This window comes from Barbus barbus (genome assembly GCF_936440315.1).
Source record: "Barbus barbus genome assembly, chromosome: 12".
In the NCBI taxonomy this organism is placed as follows: Eukaryota; Metazoa; Chordata; class Actinopteri; order Cypriniformes; family Cyprinidae; genus Barbus; species Barbus barbus.
In genome coordinates, this window is record NC_136740.1 from 26,836,472 (window position 1) to 26,860,398 (window position 23,927).

The following is a 23,927-nucleotide window of genomic DNA, read 5'->3' on the forward strand; positions in this document are numbered from 1 at the left end:
AGTTTTTCCAACAGTTTGGGCATTTTTTGTCATATTTTGTTCAAAACATATTTTGAACAAAATTGAGAATAAGAAGAAGAAGAAAAAAAAGCCATCAGAGTACCTAATTAATCAGAAGCATATTTACAGTGTGTTAAAATGCAACAGTTTTGGCCATTTTTGTTATATTTTGAAATATATTGAAAAATATATTTTGGACAATACTGAAAATGTAAAGTTAGTAATATTTAAATGTAAAAATGTAAATGAAAAGTTATATTTTATTTAAAATATAACAAAATATAAAAATAAAAAAATATATATAAATCTAAGGAAGCAACTGATTCAGACCGGACCAATTTTTCACAGGAGGAAGCGTTATTAATGCAAGCAAAAAATCTGTATTTGCAATATATTTAAAATTATATCTGAAATCATCATCTGTGAGCAGAATAGAAGAGAGGAGACCATCAGAAATGCACTAGCATCTTTATCTGTCCATCATCACTAGCATTCAATTTATTAAAACAATAAAGCCTGAGCTTGGCTCTGTCGGGTGGTCAACAAAAAACCCAGCATGAGTTGAGAGGGCAACACAGAGATCAGGCTCGTGTAAACAAAACACGTTCAATCTTATGCTAACCACTGTGTTAATATCTTCTCCTGAACTCTGCAGGGGGAATTAATTGCTTTCCCTTTCAGAAGGACATGCTCATATTTTTCATCATTATGTTAAGCGCTGGTGCATGAATTATAATGGCCTAACGCCTGTCTCCTTTCATTCCTGTGCTGATTAAGAGAAAAGAAACGGACAAGTGCCTGTGATAGAGAGGATGGAGGTGGATGTTGGCGGTGAGAGGCTCAGAGGGTAATCAAGACAATGAGGCCACAATCACAAAGTAAGACGTGCCAGTGTGATTGGCATTGCGAGAAGAGAAACATCTGAAGATGATGAGGAGATCTCACAGGCAAAGCAGGAGCGGAAAGACACTGTATGATGAGCGACCCTTCAGCTGATTTGGTACAGTAGTTCTTCCACTGCTTTAAATGGCTCATATGACAGAAAATGATGTGCTCTTTTGAAATATAAGCATTTGATTTAGCATTTACTGCTAAACTGTAACATATTTAGAGAGATTCAGCATGAACAGATGATGCATCCTCCAATATATTATTAAAGGAAAAAGATGGAAACATTTTTTAGGTAAGTTGGTATAAGTTAGTTCTCATAACAAATTGAAAATCATGAAAGGGGGGCATTTTCTTCTAATAGGTAAGAGGATGAAAGCTTATCCCTGATATAATTTTGATGATTTTTTAAGTAACGCAGAAGTCAAATATTCGATTTAAATTATTGTATTTTTGCCAATAATTTAGTTTGAATTTGGGATTTATTTATATATAAAAATTAATATTGCAAATAAAAAATTATGAAAAACAAATGAATAAATAACATGTAAATAAATAAATAATGATAAACAAATATTAATCTGAATTACAATAAAAAATATAGACCCAATTTTATACATTATATTTTATGATATATAAATATAATGTGTATAATTGGGTCTAGATATTTTTTAACTACTAAAACAATACGCAGAAAGAATGCGGATTAAATTATCCACTATAGGTTATAATGAATAATGAAGGTATTTGAAATCTGTCTAATTTATGGAATTATTAAATAATAAATTATAATTTAATAAAATAATCAAAACAACAGCAGCACATGGCTTCTGCCCCAATTCTAACAGCATTTTAATCTAAGGGTCTTTTTCGATTCAAAATAAAACAATGTTTGCCACACAATTATAAAATAATGTTCACATGCAAAAAAAAAAATCTTAGATCCAATGACTAAAAAAAGTTTATTACATAAATGAACCACAAAACGAAGAAATATTGATGTTCACATGAAAAGTCTTGACTACTAAGAGCATAACATTTTATGGTTTTTTCTAATCGGCCTTAACCACACGGCAAAAAATGCTTTTCTTACTTAGATTTTTTTTTGTCTTGTTTCCAGTCAAAATATCTAGTCTGCCAATGGCGTAGCAAAATAATCTTATTTCAAGCATAAAGCAAGATTATTTATTTTATCCCATTGGCAGATTATTTTGCTTGTTTCAAGCAAAAACGCACTTAATTTTGACATGTTTTTCTGAAAACAAGACAATAATTTTTACTTATCCAGAAAATCTTTCTTGATTTAAGATATTTTGGCTGGAAACAAGACAAAAAATCTAAGTAAGAAAAGCATTTTGTGCAGTGCATAATAAGTATTGAGCGATTATTTGATTTTAATAGTCGGCTAAGATTATAAATGGACTCGATCCACAAATGTACTCAACCCTGAATTAAAACAGATCATTAAGAACTAAGAACAAAGCTGCAGGGTCTTGTTAAGTTTGTTAAAGTTTGATATAAGCTCTTTTGGAAAAGTGATAAAAAAGGTGAAGAAAACAATAATCTAGTAATTCAAGTTTCAGTCCAAGGAAGTTCTGAAAATATGCACATGTACAACATACACAGATACAGAAATCTTTCTGACGTGTACAGCAAATGCACGAGGAAACGCAAACAAATATCAGCTGTTATGAGGACTGGCAGATCTTATATTTCACATCGAGGTGTTCAGAACAAACCGCTTACTCCTCATTTAAAATCCCCTTAATCAATAATAATCAATAAAATCCATCCCTGGCCAGCACACTGGGAGCCGAGCTCAGGGGCGGGACTGAGGCAGAACTCAGACTCTGATAGATAAATTGCTCAAATCAAGAGAGGGAGGCCCTGCTGAGAGAGAGAGAGAGAGAGAGAGAGAGAGAGAGAGAGAGAGAGGCATAATTATACAGCACGGATTATAAATCCAGCGGCACCAATCCTTCCGAGGGTAATGCAGCAGTAAATTCAGCCCTGGCTGCAGAACCACCTCCAGGAAAGCAAACTGTTTTCATTCCACCCCACGGCCTAATCCATGAATCTCGGCGCCTTCGTCTGGAGAAGTACTGTGACTGCCAGTCTAGTTAGATGTAGAGAGAAGTGAGAGCAGGGGAGGAACTGACCAAAAGTATCACAATGCTTTTAAATACAGGTACATGTTTTCATAACCTAGCAAGTTTTCCAAAAACGGTATGGCAGTATGTGTCCAAATGATTTTGGTAGCACTGTGCCGCATGTGCTTTACAGTCAAGAAAACTAAGGAAATGAAGACGGTTTTCTAAAAACAATTTTACTGACTCCAAATTTTTAAACGGCAAGACATCTCCAGATATTCTTTAGATCTCCCCTGTTATCCTACTAACATGTATGCAAAGCTTGTCTGAGCTGTAAGGATGTTGATTTACAATCAGTTTCAGTCTGTGGCATCAATGCTTGACTTAACCATTTTCACTCAAACTGTGATGTAGCTCATATCCTCCTCCACATGGCACTGAAGGGACATCGCTGTATAATTTCTGCTCAGTCTGTGTCAGTTATTGACCATATTAATCGACCACATGTCAGCCTTTTGTCTCCACTTTGTAATTCAGTCTGCTTTTTTATTTCACAGATATTTTGTATCTCACTGCCCACAGAGCAAGTCAAGGAACAGATCTTTTGGTTCCATCTGTGGAGGAGATGCTGGTAACATTGTGGCATGAAAATAACATGCATTGAAAAAGTCAGAACCCTGACAAATGGGTGATATTCTGTGTCTGAAATAACTGCCACTGCAAATCTGCTGTAAAAGGAAGGTTAAAGCAAACAATTTATCTTTAACTGAGACGCTGTGTTCTCATGCCTTCTCTTAGAAGCAGTTAATGAATACTACTTATAGACAGAACAGATTTATTTCAATTTATATACATTACCAAAAAGGACATTGTATTGTTGTTTTTACATTGCTATTTTTCTATTAGATTTTTTGTGTTTTTCACACTGCCTGTGCTGGTCTCATGTGTCTCATCTTGCACCAGCCATGTTTGCATGCTAATTTCCTATAATATATAACTTCCTCCTTGATACCTTATCTCAGAGCAATTATATACTGATGGAAATCATAATGTGTTGGTGCAGAAACCAGCTGCATAGTTCTTTGAAATTTTCACACGTTATTTAGGGGCACAAAAGATCTGAATGACAGGAAACGTCTCGGTTACGTATATGTAACCCTCGTTCCCTGAAGAAGGGAACGGAGACGTCACGTCGGTGACCGACGAATTGGAATTGGGATCTCAAGTCGTCGGTCACCGACGTGACTCGGAGTGACCGACTGATAGGGAAATAAAGTTCAGCGTAAAGTTATATTTGATGGATTGTAAAGTGACCTTGTTCTTTGGAAATGTTATGAGACATGACTCAAAACAAAGCTGAATATACAATTCTACCCATAGATATATAATTTTACACACTAAAATAGCTTCAAACTATATTATAAGGGGGCAAATTCACTAAATAGTTTTGGCACATTAGCATGCAGTATTTAGCACGAAAAGTCTTTTTCACAAACCACTCATAATCCATCTTATGCTGGTGATAAATGCGCTGGAATAGCTATGTATCTGCTCTTCTTTTCAGCATAAACATGCTTTGTTTTAACATAAATGAGGCTTATTGTGATGTGCTGGAATGACAAACATCAGCACGATTTGTCTAGTGAAATTATAGCAGGTGGTAAATTAAAATCTATTCAAAAGGATGCTAAAAGCCCCAATTTTGCAAGCATTTTCCGCCACTATCTGATTTGCATAAAAGTGAAAAGGGCACAAAAACATCACAAGATCAGCTTGTTTTTGTTTCACAGTTGACTGATAAAAAGAACCCATGCACCCTGCCTCCTGGAAGCTGACTACATTAAGTAGTAAATAACCCCTAATACTACTATAAAACGTGACAAACAGCCTCAACATTAGCTGCAGGAGTCATCCATCCTCAGGTCATCCACCATCACACCTGACCTTTTCAGCAAGCGGTCCTGGATCCTTCTCTTCATGTCTGATCTCTGCATGGTCCGGAAGCCCAGGCCAGTTAACTATGATTACTAGGTCAATCGGTCGAAACACAAAGGTCAACTTGAACTAGGGAGGAGCACCACAGCTAAAACTGACCTGAACCAGACGTGATTGATCTGAACGCGACATGGCTCACATAATTCTGCTGTTTAATGGTCACAGGCTTGTCGATAATGTGTTAGCCACACAGATGCCTCCGGGGGTGTGCGTCAATCCTGTCTGCTACAGATGTAGGGATATTTTTCTGCTAGGAAGTAGTGTCTTCATTTACTGTGGCTGTGTAAACAGAAGGATGCACAGGCACTGCTGGAGATCAGGTACACGCAAGACAGCATCAATCTGAGCAAATAAACATTACCGCTATACAGAACGGAGTGCTAGAAACAGTTATGTTCTCCTCTAGGCCCAACAGACCAGTCATAAACTCTAAATAGGCCTGCCACAGTGGCCTTCTGCATTTTATAGCACAGGGGAGTAAATGTCACCGACATTTTCTCCTGGATAATATATCCGGCTCCTTTTGCAGCCTGAGAGAAGCCTGCAGAAGCCACGCTTGAGCTCGACACTTGCTCAATCTATTGAACTGATGCTAATTGAATTGGAGTCAGCAGGTCGGGTGCTGATGGAGCGTGCAGGTGGAGGCCGCAGGCTGGTTACTGTAACTGTCTCTGCACTGCCATCATTCTATCTAACTCCCAAACCAATCTAATTCAGTGTGTAAATAACACGGGTAATAGCAGGACACTGCTGTTTGCAAACAAACATTATATATGGGTGTTTTTTTTATTGCTATAATCTAACCAGTATAAGATGCCAGAACGACAAAGATATACCTTATCAAAATAAAATAAATAAATTATTATAAATATAAGATATATTATGAAATATCAAAATTTATATACATAAAATATATAAAATAATTTAAATAATAAATTAAATATTTACTATAATTTTTTTAATTGACCTGATGAAGGTAGATTGACCAAAATTTTGCTAATATTTATTTATAATGCAAGTAGTGTGCAGTATTTATTTATTTATTTTTTCTAGTTTATATTGTACTTTAATCCCACACACCTATGAATAATTCAGGTGTGTGAGGCAATACAGATTTTTTTAAATCTTTTATTTATATATATATATATGTCACGGTGCAAATAAGGACACAAGAGGCAGGAACACATGACACACACGACAGAGGACTGACAATATATATATATATTTATATTTTCTTTTTAATTTAGGCCTATTAAACTTCTTAAATTTATTTATTCATATAAAATGTTAATAAGTGTATGTTCATATATTTATATTATTAATATATATAAAAATAAATATATTTTATTTTCCTGTAATGACAAAATTAGGTATTTTAGGCTAAAAAAAATTAAATATAAAGAATAAACTTTTCAGGTCTTAATATCGGCTATCATTATCGCTTAAGAAATTCAGTTATATTCACTAAAAAACTTGATAAAAATACACTTGCAGTGTTGCTGATATTTCAAGTTGTGGAATATGTGAAAACATATATACCCAGCAGACAACTGTGAGGTCTGTGAGGGCAGCAGACAATGAGTCTGTTCACTGGTAATTAGAAGCCCAGCTCAGAGTTCACACCAGCCTGACCGTTCTTCATCAGGATGACATTTGTTTGTTAGCATGCTGCACCCTCGTCTGTTGTTTTCCTGTACAACAGAGCTTGATCCCATACAGCATCTCTCCTGACCCCTCAGGTCAGCACCTTCAGAATACATTTCAGAATAACGAGGCAGTGCGTCCAAGAAGAGAGGAGACAGAGGAACAGGACAAACATTCTACCTTTCCACAACCATTAACAGTGTGATCAGTCTTGTGCGGTTTGACAGTTCACCCTAACACATCATAGCAGATCATACTCAGCCACCTAATGAGAACGGAAATACAGAGGTATTAAGTGCAACAGAGTGTTAGCTCACATGTGGAAGAAGACGCTTATGTTTAACAGCTGAAGGCTGACATAAAACACCGACTGAAAGGAAGGGAGTTTAGAGAAGCTCAAATGAGAGGTTTATGAAGGCCATGTTTCTAAAATCAATCATTTGCAGTTTAGCAGCAATAAGGACAATTCTTTAACCCCCTTAAATGGCATATGAAATACTAAAAACTTAAAATACTTTTTTTTTTAACTTAAAAACATCTATGCTTTTTGTTGTAGTTATTTAAAGTTTCTGGATTTTGGCAAGTATAATTTATTTAGTTATTCACCTTTTTATTAATATTTATTTAGCGCTTAGCAAGTGTTAACTTTGAATCCTGCATAATATACACTACCATTCAAAAGTGTGGGGTTAGAAAGGCCAAAAATATCGGCACCCTTCCTTGGTAAATATGATCAAAGAAGGCTGTGAAAATTAATCTGCATTGTTAATCCTTTTGATCTTTTATTTAAAACAATTCACAAAAATCTAACCTTTCATTGGATAATAAGAATTTAATATGGGGGGAAATATGATTATGAAATAAATGTTTTTCTCTAAAACACATTGGCCACAATTAACGGTACCCTTTTATTCAATACTTTTTGAAACCTCCATGATGGTGGAAATGGGAATTTTCACTGCTCTAGCTCCTTTCTTAAAGCCACTTCACAAATTTGTGAAGCTTAATTATCTACTAGTTTCTAGGGGTGCCAATAATTGTGTCCAACGTGTATTTGAGAAAAACATTTATTTCATAATGATATTTCCCCCCACTTTAAATTCTTATTATCAATGAAAGGTTAGATTTTTGTGAATTTTTTAAATAAAAGATCAAAAGGATTAACAATGCAGATTGATTTTCACAGCCTTCTTTGATCATATTTACCAAGGAAGGGTGCCGATATTTTTGGCCATGACTGTATATTCTTTTTGAAATCTCTTATGCTCACAAAGGCTGCATTTATTTGATTAAAGATGCATTCATTTTGTGAAATATTATTACAAATTAAAGCAACTCCAATATATTTAATATATTTTTTTAATTATTTTTTTCCTGTGAGGCAAAGCTGTATTTTCAGTATCATTACTCCAGTCTTCAGTGTCACATGATCCTTTAGAAATCATTATAATATGCTGATCTGCTCAAGAAACATTTATTTTTATTATCAATGTTCACAATAGTTGTGCTGCTTACTACCTTTGTGGAAATCGTGATGCATTTTTTTCCAGGATTCTTTGATGAATAGAACGTTCAAACAGGATTTATTTGAAATTTGAAAGATTTTGTAACATTATACATGTCTTTACAGTCACTTTTAATCAATTTAATGCATCCATGTTGAATAGAAGTATTAATTCCCTTAAAAAAAAAAAAATCTTGAATAGTAGTGTATGTGACCACTTTTAACAAACGGTTAAAACTAACTTCTGGTTAACAGTGTGTTTTATGCACTTTGCATGCTTTACTTGCAATGCACAAATGTGCAATGATATATAGTTCCTCTATTATTTAACTTTTCACGTGTCCCACCATTACCAGCACCAAAGGCCGAGGGTAGTCAACGTCATTCTGAAGAACTACAGGATAAATATATAGGCTTACAAAACAGACTATCCAGTATCTTGTTAACAGAATTAGGTGAGTTAGGTATTAAGGCTACACAGGACCCTAAGGGACCGCTGTGGACCTGATTCCTCTCCACTGATTACCTGAAGCGCATTTCCCACATCACCCGAGATCTGCACTTATTTCATTATTGCAGTTTATGGACAAATTTATGCTGTGCTCCCCCTGACTCATTTGCAGCCAGCCAAAAGCACTTATTGCAGCATGTACACTCGCCTGCTATAAAACCACTCTCATTTAAGGAGACCGAATGGCCTGTCAGGGTCATATTCATTTAAAAACATTAAAACACTCTAACCATCGCTCACATCAAGCTGGAAATGACAGTATAATTTGGCGGGACACATGAGGGCAGGTTATTAAAATGTAGCGGGATATGCGGTGTGGTTTTAATGGCGATTCTGACACAGGATGAAAAGACGCTCAGCGTGCGGCCATCGATAACACTTCTCTCTCCCGCCGTCCTCTCCACCAATTAGAGGCACTATGAGAAGGCAAACTGCGCTGTGATTTGCAGTGACTGCCTGAGGGCACGGCCTCTAAAAGATAGGAGAAAGTCAAACAATGAGAACAGCAAAATCACCAATAACATTAAAGAGCAACCAATGTGAAAAGCTAATAAAATATCAATCATTATTACATGACTCTCAGAAATATTCTGATTCATTCTGCCATCAATAACAACTGTTAAACTAATTGACTGCTATTCCAGGCGACCAGTTTTCTGCAGAGCTGTGCTAGTTTTACATCTCTCGTATGGCTCCACGGGTCTCATTCTTTTCACTTAATAAAACCAAATTTCAACTCAGATCAATATTTCATGTCCATTTATTGAAACAGCAGGGCAAAATATACAGTCAGCAGATCATTCTAGCAAAATAAACCTCTTTAGGTTGATACCAGTCCCATTCGTTTCCCTTCTGCAATGTAATTCAGTGGGATTTATCCTTTTTTTTTAATGTCTAAATGCTTAGAAAAGTAAATCCTTGTAAATGTCTATCAAAAAATGTTTTTGGGAATTGAAATAAATATGAAATTAAATAAAATACACATTTTTCACAAACTTAAACTTTTAGTAAAGTAAGTATTAATATTAAAATGATTAAGACTGAAATAAAAACAAATACAAATATTTACTAAATGTAATAAAACACTTAACACGTAAACTTATTTTACTAAAAACTAGGGCTTTAATGCAAATTCATTTCAACTGCACTAATTTTATTAATGCACGATTAATGCAGCGCACATTTTCTGTTTGACCCGTGGCCTAGCCCGTAATTGGAGAAATGGAGATGCACAGTGTTGGCAACTTAGCGACATTGCAGACCCCTTTAGCGACTTTCTTTCCCTTCAAAAAAGCACCCAAACCTTATTTCGTTTCTGAGACTTGCTGGTACACACCTCTCTTTCTCTCTGAATCTGCATTGTTCAGCGAGCGGCAGAGAGGAGCAGCGCTTTCGGTTAAACACAGATATTATGTTTCTTCTCTAATTTTACATGCAAGTATAGCAAGTATAGCCGAAATCACAGCACAGCTGCTGTCTTTATCTTATGTGTATTTGATTTCATCAGAACACTGCTCGATTATCAGGGTTTTTGTGCAGATTAACATCTTGGAAGGGAGAGCTGGTTATGTAGCCTAGTCTTAATGGGTCGCGTTTCAGTCACTATTTCATATTCATGCCGTTGTCTGACAACAGAAATAGTAAAATATATAAATGAAAACAGTTTTATTGAGAATTTAGCTGCATCAAAATACAGTATGTGGGCACAGAGAGGCAAACAAATATAATATATAATAATATATGAAGAGTTCAGATGCAAAAGCCTCTAAGTGCCATCTGAAATTTTCTTCAAAAATGAGTATTTTTATCAGGCTCCTATGTGAAGGTTCAGTAATTTCCCTTTAAAGCCAATGAATAGGTTCTTTTCGTTGCCATTAAAGTGAAATAACTGATCATAAACATAGCAGCCTGATAAAAATGCAAATTTTAGAAGAAATTTTCAGATGGCACTTAGAGGCTTTTGCATCTGAACTCTTCATATGTACATTTTGCATGTTCAGAACACTGTAAAAAAAAAAAAAGTTGAGCCAACTTAAAATTAAGGCGACCAGCTTCAGCAGATTTTTCTCAACTTGTTGTTTTAAGTTTATACAACAAAAAGTTGAGAATCTCCTACAAAAATAAGTTGAGAGAACTCAAAAATCTGCTGAAGCTTGTTCCCTTAAAATTTGAAGTTGGTTCAACTTTCTTTTTTTCTTTTTTTTTTTTACAGTGAAGAAGATCTGCCCTGTCGTGCAAAAATGTAAACAGGTTTGTATAAATTGCTCAGTGCAGAGAAAGAGAAGTTATAGGAACCTGGTATTTCTTTTTTTTCATGTGTCTAATAGACATGAACAAGTTCTTTGAAAAACATCTATGACCTTTGAAACATGTCTAGTATTCATTCTCTATGTTGACTATGGTTTCAGTAATGATAAACATACATTTGCATAAAGCATCCAAAACTTAAAAAGCATTCATTTAAGGTACATTTAGAACAAATAAAAATGTGCGATTAAGTTGAAATTAATCACGAGTTAACTCATGACAATCATGCAATTAATCGCGATTAAATATTTTAATCGATTGACAGCCCTACTAAAAACCTGTATTAATAATAAAACAGTAAAATGAAAATGAAAAAGCCAAAACACTGAAAAACAGTAATAAGTAAAACAGCTGCCCAAGAGTGAGTAAATGAAGTGAACACAAAGCAGGTATATTTGCTAACCCGTGTTCTGTGAGCACAACTGAAGGACCTTCTTGATTTGAGGAAACATCTCTTTTAATCGGCTCTTAAATGGTGCAGTCAAATCAGCAGCACAATCAAACCGGCTGAGATGAAAGGAAAGCCATCTCTTGCTCTCTCTAAAGCCTCTGATCTCTCCTCACAATCTCTTCAGGCCCCACAAACCCGCACGAGCATTGGGCTTATTTCACAGGTCACAGATTTCACTCTGTGTACTAGGAGAAACACTGAGAAAAGCTTTTCAATATGGTAATATAGCACAGAAAAGAAAGAGGAGACAGAGATGAGACAGAGGAGAAAGAGATGAGAGATAAGAGAAAATGAGACACGAAGAGATGGAGATGAGAGCAAAAAGAGGGAGTGGAGATCAAGAGGAAAAAAAATGGAGACAGATATAGAAAATAGGTGAGATCAAGGACAAAATGAGAAAAGAGAGGGGAGAAATAGATGAGAAAGAGAAGAAAAAGAGACCGGGAAGAAAGAGAGGAGACAGAGGAGAATGAGAGAATAAAGAGGAGAGACAGACATGAGAGCAAGGAGAGAAAAAGTGGAGAACATTAAGCGAAACTATGGAGATAGATATGAAAAAGAGGTCAGATAGGAGAAAAAGACAAGACCGATGAGAAAAAGAGAAGACATGGAAGAAAGAGAAGAGACAGATGTGAGAGCAAGGACAGAGAGAAGATTGAGAGGAGAATGGAGACATCAAAATAGATGAACTCTAGAAGAAAAGAAGAGAAAGAGATGAAATAGTTGAGAGGAGAAATGAGAAAATGAGAAAATGAGAGCAAGGAGAAGAGAAAGAGAGGAGAAAAAGTTGAGACAGAGCAAAAAGAGATGGTGGAGAATGAGAGGAGAAACTATGGAGATGGATATAAAAAAGAGGTGAGATCTAGGCAGAAAAGAAGAGAGATATGAGAGAAAGAAGAATGAGAGGAGACAGTAACAAGAGAGAAGACAGAGATGAGAGGACGGAGAGACAGGAGAATAAGAAGAGAAAGAGATGAGATGGATAAGAGCAAAAAGTGGAGAATGAGAGGAGAGACTACGGAGACATGAAAAAGAGATTAGCTCTAGAAGAAAAGAAGAGAAAGAAATGAAATTGATGAGAAAGAGGGAAAAGAGGAGAAAGGATAAAGAGAGGAGAAATATGAGAGCAAAGAGAGAAGAGAAAGAGAGGTGAAAAAGTTGAGAGACAGAGCAAAAAGAGATGGTGGAGAACGAGAGGAGAAGCTACGGAGACAGATAAAAAAGGCAGAAAAGAGGAGAAATATGAGAGAAATAGGAAAGAGGAAAAAAAGGAGACTGGAACAAGAAAAGAGAGAGATGAAAGCATGGAGAGAGAGGAGAATGGGAGGAGAACGAGGTGAAATGGATGAAAGCAAAATGTGGAGAAGGAGAGGGGAAACTATGGAGACATGAAAAAGAGGTGAGAAAAGGATAATACTTAGTAGAAAACGGAGAAATTAAAGGAAAAAAGAAGAGACAGGAAAGAAAGAGAGGAGAGCAAGAAGAGAGAGAAGAATGAGAGGAGATAGACTGGAGACATAAATGAGGTGAGATCAAGCAGAGAATCAAGAGGGGAGAAGAAGATGAGATGGATAAGAAGGAGATGAAAAAGCGAGGATACAGAGATGAGAGCAAGGAGAAAAAGAGAAGAGTTGACATGAGAGTATCAGGAGACAAAGAGGACAAAGTGAGACTGAGGTGAATGAGCAGAGAGCAAGAAGAGGCCAAGAGGAGGCAGAAAAGAGGAAGTCAGAACTTTCTAAACACATACAATGTGAACATCGTGCACTCTCTCACACACACACACAGATAAAGCTCAACTGAAACTCATGAGATCTGAGAGAAACACTCAAACTGAAAATAGTCGGATGCTCATTTACCTATTGTGTATCCACGTTTCAGATCGCTGCACCGCAGACCACGGCACTGGGAATTGGTGGTGTTGTTTTCTTGCACCTCAGATGTGGTTGTCTTGGCAACAGGTGGTGAAGATCTGTTTAAGGACAGACTCGGGATGAGCCGTGCTGGAAAACCTTGAGAGGCGATATCCACCGATTGGGACTTCTTCTTCAGTCTGAGAGGAAACAGCAGAGGGGACATGCAGAACTGAGTCTTCAAACCACATAGAGCAGGGGTTGTAAACTTATGGCCTGTGTGCGTGTAACTGTATATCTGCTGCTAAAGGCCTGCCTTTGTTGATTCCATCTAAAATGTTGTGTATGACTAGATCTACATGAGAAGAACTTTTCTTTGCCAGTCAATTATTGTGGTATCATGCATCCATAAAAGCCAAAAATGGAGGCAACAGGTGACATTTTGACCCATATTCTTGAGTGCAATATGTGACTGAGCTTTGTGACACATGACTCTTATGATAATTAAAAAACAGAACTATTTTTCTCTAATGGGTAAACAGACTGTTGAGACATGGGTAAACAGACTGTTATGACTTTGCATGGAAATCTGTTTTATATCATACATACTGACATACTGCCAAGTATGGTGACCCATACTCGGAATTCGTGCTCTGCATTTAACCCATCCAACGTGCACACACACAGCAGTGAACACACACACACCCTGAACACACACCAGGACGAGTGGGCAGCCATTTATGCTGCGGCGCCCGGGGAGCAGTTGGGGGTTCGGTGCCTTGCTCAAGGGCACCTCAGTCGTGGTATTGAGGGTGGAGAGAGGGAGGCTGGACATTCACTCCCCCCACCTACAATCCCTGCCGGCCCGAGACTCGAACCCGCAACCTTTGGATTACGAGTCCGACTCTCTAACCATTAGGCCACGACTTCCCACGACTTCCCCTTTATGGTATGGTAATGGTATACGATGGTAAAACTATGGTACTAATACACTATGGCCCGGTTTCACAGATAGGGTTTAGACTAAACCAGGATTAGGCCATAGTTCAATTAGGACATTTAAGTAATTTTTATTAACATGCCTTAGAAAAAAACATTACTGGTGTCCATCTTGAGACAAAACAAAGCACTGATATGTTTTAAGATCAGTCAGTGCAAGTTTATTTCAGTTGAAACAGCTCAGAATTACATTTTAGTCTAGGACTAGGCTTAAGCCTTGTCTGTGAAACCGGGGGTATGGCACTAAATTATTGTATACAGTATATTCATATTTAAATGGTACTCTAAAATACTTCAAGAAACCATATGATTAAAAATATGATAACATGGTGTAAGTAATTGATACAGATATAGTACATGCATGAGGTTTCATTCTGCAGCTTAAGTAGAAAAATGCAACATGGCACATTACATTTGCCTTCGGGTGACTCTAAAATATTCCCAAATTTATCTGCAATTGGAAAAATGCTGCATTATCCCAAAAAGTTGTTTAGATTAAAACCACTGACGATGACGAAAAGTTGAATTTCTTCACTCAGGGCAAACGTTTATCTTTAAAGTGATTTAATTTTAAAAATTGAGTGAACCTAAAGAAAGAAAGGCAGATCACTGGGGATCAGTACATTGTTTGATCTCACAGTCAATCATCTTCACTTTCCATCTCGACTCAATTGACACAAACAGCCTGAAAAAGCAAAACAAATTTTAGCTGTGTTACTTACAGAAGCACCAAAGCTCAATATGTTAATTTCATAAACATATGATGACTGCTTGATAAAAGGTTAAGGAAAACAGCATTATGAGCAAAATATTGATCCCACATGTCAGAAATTATTATGTATTCTAAACTTCTTTATAATTAGTTGAAAAAATCTTGCATGTAGACAAACATTAAATTATTCTCTCCCAACAGAGATGTGTGTGTGTGTCATTTAGACACCTGTCCAAATAAACAGCTCACAAAAGAGCCTCCAGCACCTCTGACTGCATGCTGATAGCAGACCCCAGGTGCGGTTCCCTCCCTTCTCTGTCTCTCTCTCTCAAACCAGCTCACTATTACATAATATGTGCAATCAGCCAGAAGACAAACACCGGCCAGCAAGATTACACGGTTAAGGAAGCACAACAAAAACAAGAACTAGTTAGTTAGACAACACGGAGCAGCAAGTCAACCATAAAACTGAAGCCAGACACTCAAGCCAGACTTTACACAAGAGCCAAACTTAACCACCTCAAATACACAGAATATTCATCCACTAAACCAGCCACCTCAAATAGTATGCAATCCCTGAATGTAGAGCGATTAACAATTAAAAAGTAAGAGGAAAGTTGACTAGAAATATTTTATACAAAAAAATTGACAAAAATGCTTAAATCCAACTAAAATATATTATATAAACAATAGAAATTTAGCTAAAACCTGTTTTTATGCTTTATTTTTATTGCATTATTAGCTAACCAACCAATGTGACACACACACACACACTCTCTCACACACACTCTCTCTCTCACACACACACACACACACACACACACACACACACACACACACACACACACACACACACACACAACTGGTCAAAAGTTTGGAATAATTGAAAAAATGTCTTTGAAAGGAATCTCTTATGCTCACTAAGGCTGCATTTATTTGAAAACTAAACTAAACTAAACTAAACTTAAATTACATTAAAATCAGTTTAATATGCTGAGCTGGCTTTCAAGAAACAATTTTCATTATTATCAGTGTAGAAGACAATATTTTTGTGGAATCCATAAAAACTAATCAGCAAAAACATTAACAAAAGTAAGAACCATTAATAACTGAATACCAATAATTGAAAACATCTGAATATTAAAACGATTTCTGAAGGTTCATGTGACACTAAAGACTGGAGTAATGTGGCTGTGGCTAGAGTAATAGCTGTGGAACTTCAGCTTTGCCACTGCAAAATATATTAAAATGGAATAATATTACTTTCAACTGTATTTTTGATCAAATAAATCCAGACATGGTGAGCATAAAAGACTTTTGACTGGTTAAAAAGTGAACATAAACAAATTAGGTTCACTCAAAGTAATTAATTTAGTCAATTAACAACCATTTTTGTGGGACGATCAAAGATTCAGTAAATCAGTGAAGTATCAATGACACTACAAGACAAAATCATGCAGCTAGTTTGTGATTTGTTCAGTCAGACAGGCAGGCACCTGTAGACAGACACACTTTTAATTTCTCCATTTAGATGCTCCTGTTGTTCCTGTGAATGCAAACCGTCCGCTTTTGAATGGCGAATGGCGAGTCTTCACTGAGGTCCTGCTCTCGCTGTGATGCAGGGTGCGTATTAACTAGCTGGCGCGGCGCTCTTTCATTCCTCCATACGGACGAGATGTGGTGCCAATCATCGCCGGGGCTTTATCTATTATTCACAGCTCAGAAAGACAGTGAGGGGGGAGAGGAGGGTCTGGCTAGCTTCCAGTCTTAGTAACACCAGATGTAAACAAAGCACCAGCTTCCTTTTAAACAATAATAACCACAGCCGCCTCGCCGCATGACTTCTGCTCTGATTAAGGGAACGTATTCATGCCGAAGCTGTATTTTAACCATCAGCACTGGCCGTCGCTGCTCAAGTGTTTATGTAAACAACATTCTCCTTCAATTAAGGGGTAGATTATGTGATTCACAGACGCAGAGTCTGCACTGAATCGATACAGAACATCTGCTGTGAAAACACTGCTTACTGCTTGAGCTATAATTAGAAAATAAGTTTTCTAAGTCAAAATAATCTGAACCGGGAAACTCTCCTAAACTGCTGAGCAGAAGATGGTAGAGGTCACGCAAGGTCACCAGAAGACAGACGCCATAGTGTAAGGGGGAATATCATGAAAACATTGATAACATTGGATCATGAAAGTCTATTGCCACATTAAAAAAAAATAAAAAATAAAAAAATTAATTAAATATTAAAAGGAAAAAAAATGCTAAACTTCAAGGCACTCGTTTAGAAAAGATAAAAAGCCTTTAATTAACCAGGCTACATCATTAAAAATATTAAAAGTGTAGATCCTATCTTATCCTAGATCCTAATTATTTATTGTTCTTTAAATATAAATGCATTATTTTTAATTTATTGTTTAATATATACATAATACATATATTTAATTTATATATGCATAGGTGAATGCGCACACACACGTACATATACAACTGTCAATTTTAAAATTGAATGCGTTTACTAAAAATAACTAATATAAAAACAAAAAATATATTATACAAAATATAAAAGGTGTTTAATATATTAAATATATACTCTAAAATTTATATGCAGTTGCTTATGTGCATAAAACGCATGTGTGTCTGTTTAACAATTTAACAATTTCATTTAGTGATTATTAAAAAATAAACTAGATAATAAATAAATAATTAAATAAAAAATTCCTATTATTGTTGCAGCAATGCAAGCTTGTAAAACAGCAACTTTGGACAAAATGGCCCATGATGTCTATCTGGCAGTATTAATTAACTTACAATTAAAAATACATTTTTAACTTTAATGAAATTTTTTTGCACTGCATTACTGAGAACAGCAGATAAAATGTGCATGAACACAATGTCACAAACCACATAGTCTTAATGGTTCCAAAATTGTTTTTATTTTCTTTACTGTAAACTAAAAATTATTTTTTTTATGGGGGGGGGGGAGAAATATGAAATATTGGCACAGTGGTTAACCAGAAAAATTAAAAATGCCACGTCATGCCGAAAATGTTGCCGGCCCCTGCTCTAAAACATCCCAAATCCCCTACTCACAGGACGTGGGATGGATCAGTGGGAAAACAGGGTGATGGGAAATTGCAGTGAGATTAAACGCTTTGGCAGGTGGCTGATGGCGAACGTGAGTGTGGCTGCTCTTTATCACAGCCAACAGAGTAAGACGGGGACATGATGGGCGGGGAGCAGAAGGGGATCTGTGTGTGTGTGTGTGTGTGTGTGTTACAGAAACTCCAATACTTATCTTACAGCTAATGTTTAAAGGAGAGGAAGAGCTGGCGTTTGGTTCTCTTCTTCCTCATGCTCCATGCAGAGAGAGTTGCCTTTCCAGACATTCGGAGATTAAGCATAGTAGTCACATGTTTTGGCGAAAGATGCATAAACAACAGGGAATTCAGGCAAAGCCAGAGCATGCTTATCTCGCTCGAAAAGATGGATTTGAGCCCGGGTGAAACTCAGATCTGGTGTGCACAGGGAACTGAACATCTCAGCGTGAAGGATTGACGTCAACACTGCGGCCCGCTTGTTGCACCGATCTTTGAAGGCAAAAATTACAGATACTCTCGGGTGCCATTACCATGACCAGACTACATGCAATGAAACTAAATGAGAACATGAGAAAGACATGTCATTTAGAGGAGACAAGCAGCTCCTGTGGGCCCTCATGGCCGCTTACACGTGGCTCTTAAGAGAGAGTAATGGGACACTGGCCTTGACAGCCCTCGGCTTTTCAAACGCCTGATGGCTTAATCGAGTCAGCTGGGGAGAGGGATATAATATAGCTTGAGACGGCCTCAAAGTGCAAACATGACACAGCACTATCTGAAGTAGCACTATCTGATTAAGTCAAAATGCTATCTAGAAACAAAGACTATAGCTACATGAATAGTCAAAAATGAAAATGTACTCACAGTCAGGCTGTCCAAGATGTAGATGAGTTTGGTTCTTCATCAGAAAAGATTTGAAGAATTTTGCATTGCATAACTTGCTCACCATTGGTGAATGGGTGCCGTCAGAAGAGTCCAAACAGCTGATAGAAACATCACAATAATCCACAAGTAATCCACACCACTACGGTCCATCAATTAACGTTTTGTGAAGTAAAAAGCTGCATGTTTGTAAGAAACTAATCCGTCATTAAGATGTTTTTGTTCTTCCGGCTAAAATATGAGCCCTCTATCTATAATACTACTATTTACAGAGAAAAAGTTGTCTAGTCTAACTCAGGAGAGAAATACGCACAGATATAGCACCGTTTATAAGTGAAAACAGTCCAAAACAGTTCCAATATGTTGGTGAATTTTGATATGAGATGGAATTTCTGGAGGATGCGTTATAATGGATTATGGACTCATATTTTGGCCAAAAGTGACATCTTAAAGTTAAAAGCAGCTTTTCGCCTCATTATGTTAATTGGAGTCCTGTAGATTACTTGTGGAATATTGTAATGTTTTTATCAGTTGTTAGGACTCTCATTTTGACGGCACCCATTCACTGCAAAGGATCCATTGGTTGAGCAAGTGATGAAATGCTACATTTCTCCAAATCTGTTGAGATGAAGAAACAACCATTCTACATCTTGGATGACCTGAGAAACTCTCATTTCAGCATATTAAAATATATCAAATTATTTTCAAGTGGTTGGCGGTAAAGCATGTGCAATACAAGTGACAATATATATATATATATATATATATATATATATATATATATATATATATATATATATATATATATATATATATATATATATATATATATATATATTATGCACTAGTAGTTTGTCATACTAAACCGCTTCTCCTTGGAAAGTTCCATAAAACTATTGTCAAACTCAAACTACTAAAAAATAACTTAATAGCCTTTCTACCAAATTGATCCTTCGCATGGAGCTTGATTGACAGGCGATCTGACCAGTCATAACGCCAAATCCGCTATTTTGACTGACAAATAAACTCGCAGATGGAACACGATACTGTCTGATGTTCATTCGGGTTTATTTCGTGATTTAAAGGTGCAGTAGGAGATCTCGGAAATGCTAACTTTAGCCTGATAGCACTGAAAGGGAACGTCCCACCCTCCCTGCAATTGCCGTGCAAAGCCACACCCCCTGAACGCACATACACTCAAAGAGCAGAATACCAGGCAGAGACAACATTAAATGACTACAATATGATACATCAACGGTTACAATTACAGTCCTCGCGCACTCCCTGCTCTGCACATTTCATAGGTAGCTATATCTTATCACGTCCGACATTTGTTCTATTCGACCGTAAGTCATTAAGTGCCCTGCGAAGTGGGCATCACCAGATATTCCACCATGATTCCACTTCAAAGTGAGCGTATATGTTCCATTCAAAGTGCATTGAAGTATGCGAGACATGAATTTAAATTGTATTTATTTACAGAGGTTGTTGATGTTTGCCTTTCTCACTCTGACTGCATAGTGTGTGTGAACGCGCTGATGACGTATCGTGTCTGCACGAACAGGGTGCACAGAGCAGAGGTATGCAAATTTATACGTTGACAGGCAGGTAGAAAAGACAATTAAAACGCTCGGACCGAGCGCTTTGATTGGACGAACATTTCTTGGTCCTACACCTTCCACAGAATATAAATACAGATAAATACATTTAGACCTCTTAACTTAACAATCACCTATTGCACCTTTAACTAGTAACTAGTAAACGGTTCACATGCAACTTGAACTAAGGCGACAGAGACCGGTCACGACACAAAACAGCATTTATTGTTTGAATTTCTTAAAAAATTACAAAATTTCATACTAAAGGTAATCTGCTCTGTCTTGTCTGCATGTTGTCTGTGTCATCTGCTCTGCGATGTATTTTTCACTGCATGAGAAAATGATGTGTGGCTTGTAGGACATATCAACAGTAACTAAGGGGGGGGGGGGGGGGGGGGGGTCTTTGCAATGGTTCAATTACTCTCCAATACTGGTAGCTACTTCATAAATGCATAAAACTGTTTAAACTTACAAAAACACGCACTTAAATAGACGGAGCATTTATGAATTAAAAAGTTTCACCACATTGTGCAGGAATCTCTGATTAACATTCTAAACCACACCGTGTTAAATATAATTGCATTGCATGAAGCAGGTAAAGTGATAAAACAGCTTCCCAACAGTGCTGTGAAATAAACATAATAAACGTCTGCACTGGAGTAAACAGCTCGAGGCTTGAACAAATGTTTGGTCAGAGTTGCATTAAAATTCAACGTGCTGAATTTTATACCAGAGGCTACAGGCTGTTTTTGTTTTTATTTGATTTATTTGGTTTATAACAGTCACTATATTCAACCTCAGGAAAACACAAATGCTCTAAACAACATTATAAAACAGGAAGTGACCTGATTCCCAACCTTACTGAAAGCTCTTTCTATTAAAGCATGACATTCACATACAGTACATGCTTGTGATGAACACTTTCAATAAAACAAACAAGAAAAACATGTTTGATCACATACAGTGTAAACAGAAGAACTGGAGTTCATGTGAGAGCAGATCAAATGAGGTTTCTTCACCTGACATTCCATAACACACTGATGCACATCTGTCATCTTTCTATAAACTGACTGTCACTCTGCACAGCACTTTATATGCAACCTACATTTCTGCCCAAATTTTCTGATGAGATCATTTTTTATCCTCCACGTCTTCTTTTCTCTCTCTGATTTCCCAGCATCAGCTCTTAATGGTTGTATTAGCATGAGAGAGAGAGAATTGTGTGAGTTTGTAGAGAATGGCCTCACAAACTGCTGTCTAAAAGCAAAAAAATACATAAACTACAGAAAAACAGCAATGTACGAGGCTCAAAGTTGACAATTCCTATTTTTATGGAATATTGAAGTGTTTACTATAAATGATTTATCCATGCACATCAACAACACCTCTTCTCTAAATATGTGATGAACCCCCCCCCCCCCCCCCCCCCCTTCCATCAACCTGTCAATCATGAATGAGATTGCAGCAACTACGATCCAACAACGATCCGTCACTTCCAAATGCACAAAATGTGCAAGACTTTCAATTCATTAGCCACTATAGGTATGTTTATGATAATACATTCAAATAATATGATAACAAATAACAGTTTGCAATATCAAGCAGCATAACGTACAGATTTTAGCAAACTAAAAACCTCAAGTGCACAATGGCTGAGCAGCAAACATTACTTTGCAGATACATCTCTCTTGACACTATGTGTTTCTAACTGAATCAGCTATAAAACAGAAAATAATGCACACAGCAGATTCAAACACATGATGTTCTCGCTGGGATTTAACGATTCCTACGGCATTTACCAGCATGTGCTGGTGGAGCGGGATGGTAGAGTTGTTATCAGAGCACCTCAGTAAATCAGCAACTAACAGAGGTGCTGCTATTCATTTCACAACATACATCAATATTACTGAAACGCAGCCAGCAGACAAGAGCTGATAACCCAAAGGAGTTATGAAGAACCCCTAGGAATACGTCTGTTTCATTACTGCGCTAAATGTGACGCCGGGCAGACTTCTCCCTCGCTGAATCAGCGCACATCTCTCAAGTTGTGTGTTAGTGTCACAAACACACACACACACAGTGTTCCTGAGGCCTTGAGTTAACCGCAGTCTCTCAATAACTCTCTAGTTGCTAGCCACATTCCCGCTTTCCTGCTCTCTCATTGGTGGAGACGGAGAGCTGAGGGCAAATATGATTGGAGGAGAACATTGATGATTTCAGCAGGAAACTGAACTGATTTATAACAAAGAAGAGAGAGAATGAGAGGAAAGGAGAAGAGAGGTTCACTTGTGTTGTGGTGAAGTGAGAGCACTGTGATGCTGTAAGGGGTCGAGCCTCAGCAGATTCAGGTCAGACTCATTTGTTTTAAGCCACACTTTAATGAGTCGCAGGTCAACAGACCAACTCTCACTTCAGACTACTGACCTTGAGATCTCATGATGAACAAACAGAAAAAAAGTAATATCTGTAGCACTGTGAAGTGACAGTTAATGGAAAAAAAGTAAATAATAATCTATCAGTTGTTGATCAAGATGTGGACAAACAATTTGCACGTGGAAATTGCAATTTGTGTGTTACTGATTAAAAAAATAGAATCAAAAAGTTAATGTGTATGCGATTAACTTTTTCAATATTTATTTTGAATATGTCTATCACTTTTTCCTATCATCTATTGCTCTAATATAATTTTTCCACAGCACTTTATTTAAATAATTAATATATTTTTAGAACATTAAATTGATCAAAACGTATTGTACTGGCCACTGCGCCATGTACAAAATGTATTCAATATAATAGATACAATCTGATTACTTCAATAAAGAAATGATATACAAAGTGCAAATATAGTAGGAGTATTGTAGTAGTGTTGTATTATGCACATAGCCACAGTGAGCTTAAGTACTGACCCCAGACTTCTGAATGGTAGTATATACAGAGAAAAAAAGGAAAAAAACAACAACAATTAATGCATAAAAAAAATTAAGCAAAAATATGAACATCACATAATTGCTTTTTAAACCCACAGAACTCAATTAAAGATGCATTATTGTAAACGCTGATGCAGTATGCAATAACATTTATTTTGTAATTGATTAAAAGGCATTTTCACTACCAGTCTCCAAAAGCAAACTTTTGGACTCCACTTTATATTTAGCACTAGCATATGTGCTGTAGGGGTCATTTCACTGCACAGTGGCCAGTTCCACCCTCACAAGACATCTGCTGCTGCTGGCAGGTACCAGTGGACAGAAACACATCTGTGCAGACTCCCATCGTTGGCATTGGTGAACGAGGTCACAGGGGAGGACGTATTTATGAAACATTTGGTGCTTAAAAGGCATGAGCTACAAGTGAGAGCTGAGCAACATGAAGAGTTCAGAAGAGATTAA

At 36.8% G+C, this 23,927-nt stretch overlaps 1 protein-coding gene across 2 annotated transcripts in view; it reads right to left on the reverse strand.

The window, feature by feature from the left end:
- The window catches only part of LOC306877558 (oxidation resistance protein 1-like), a gene marked incomplete at its 5' end in the record, with an annotated part of 84,643 nt that extends 71,174 nt beyond the window's left edge, over positions 1-13,469 (reverse strand). For both annotated transcript variants that reach the window (XM_079429392.1, XM_079429391.1), the window contains one exon: positions 13,250-13,469. In XM_079429392.1, the coding sequence (XP_079285518.1) occupies positions 13,250-13,469 (220 nt within the window). The remainder of the gene's footprint in view (positions 1-13,249) is intronic.
- Between the last annotated feature and the right edge of the window lie 10,458 nt (positions 13,470-23,927).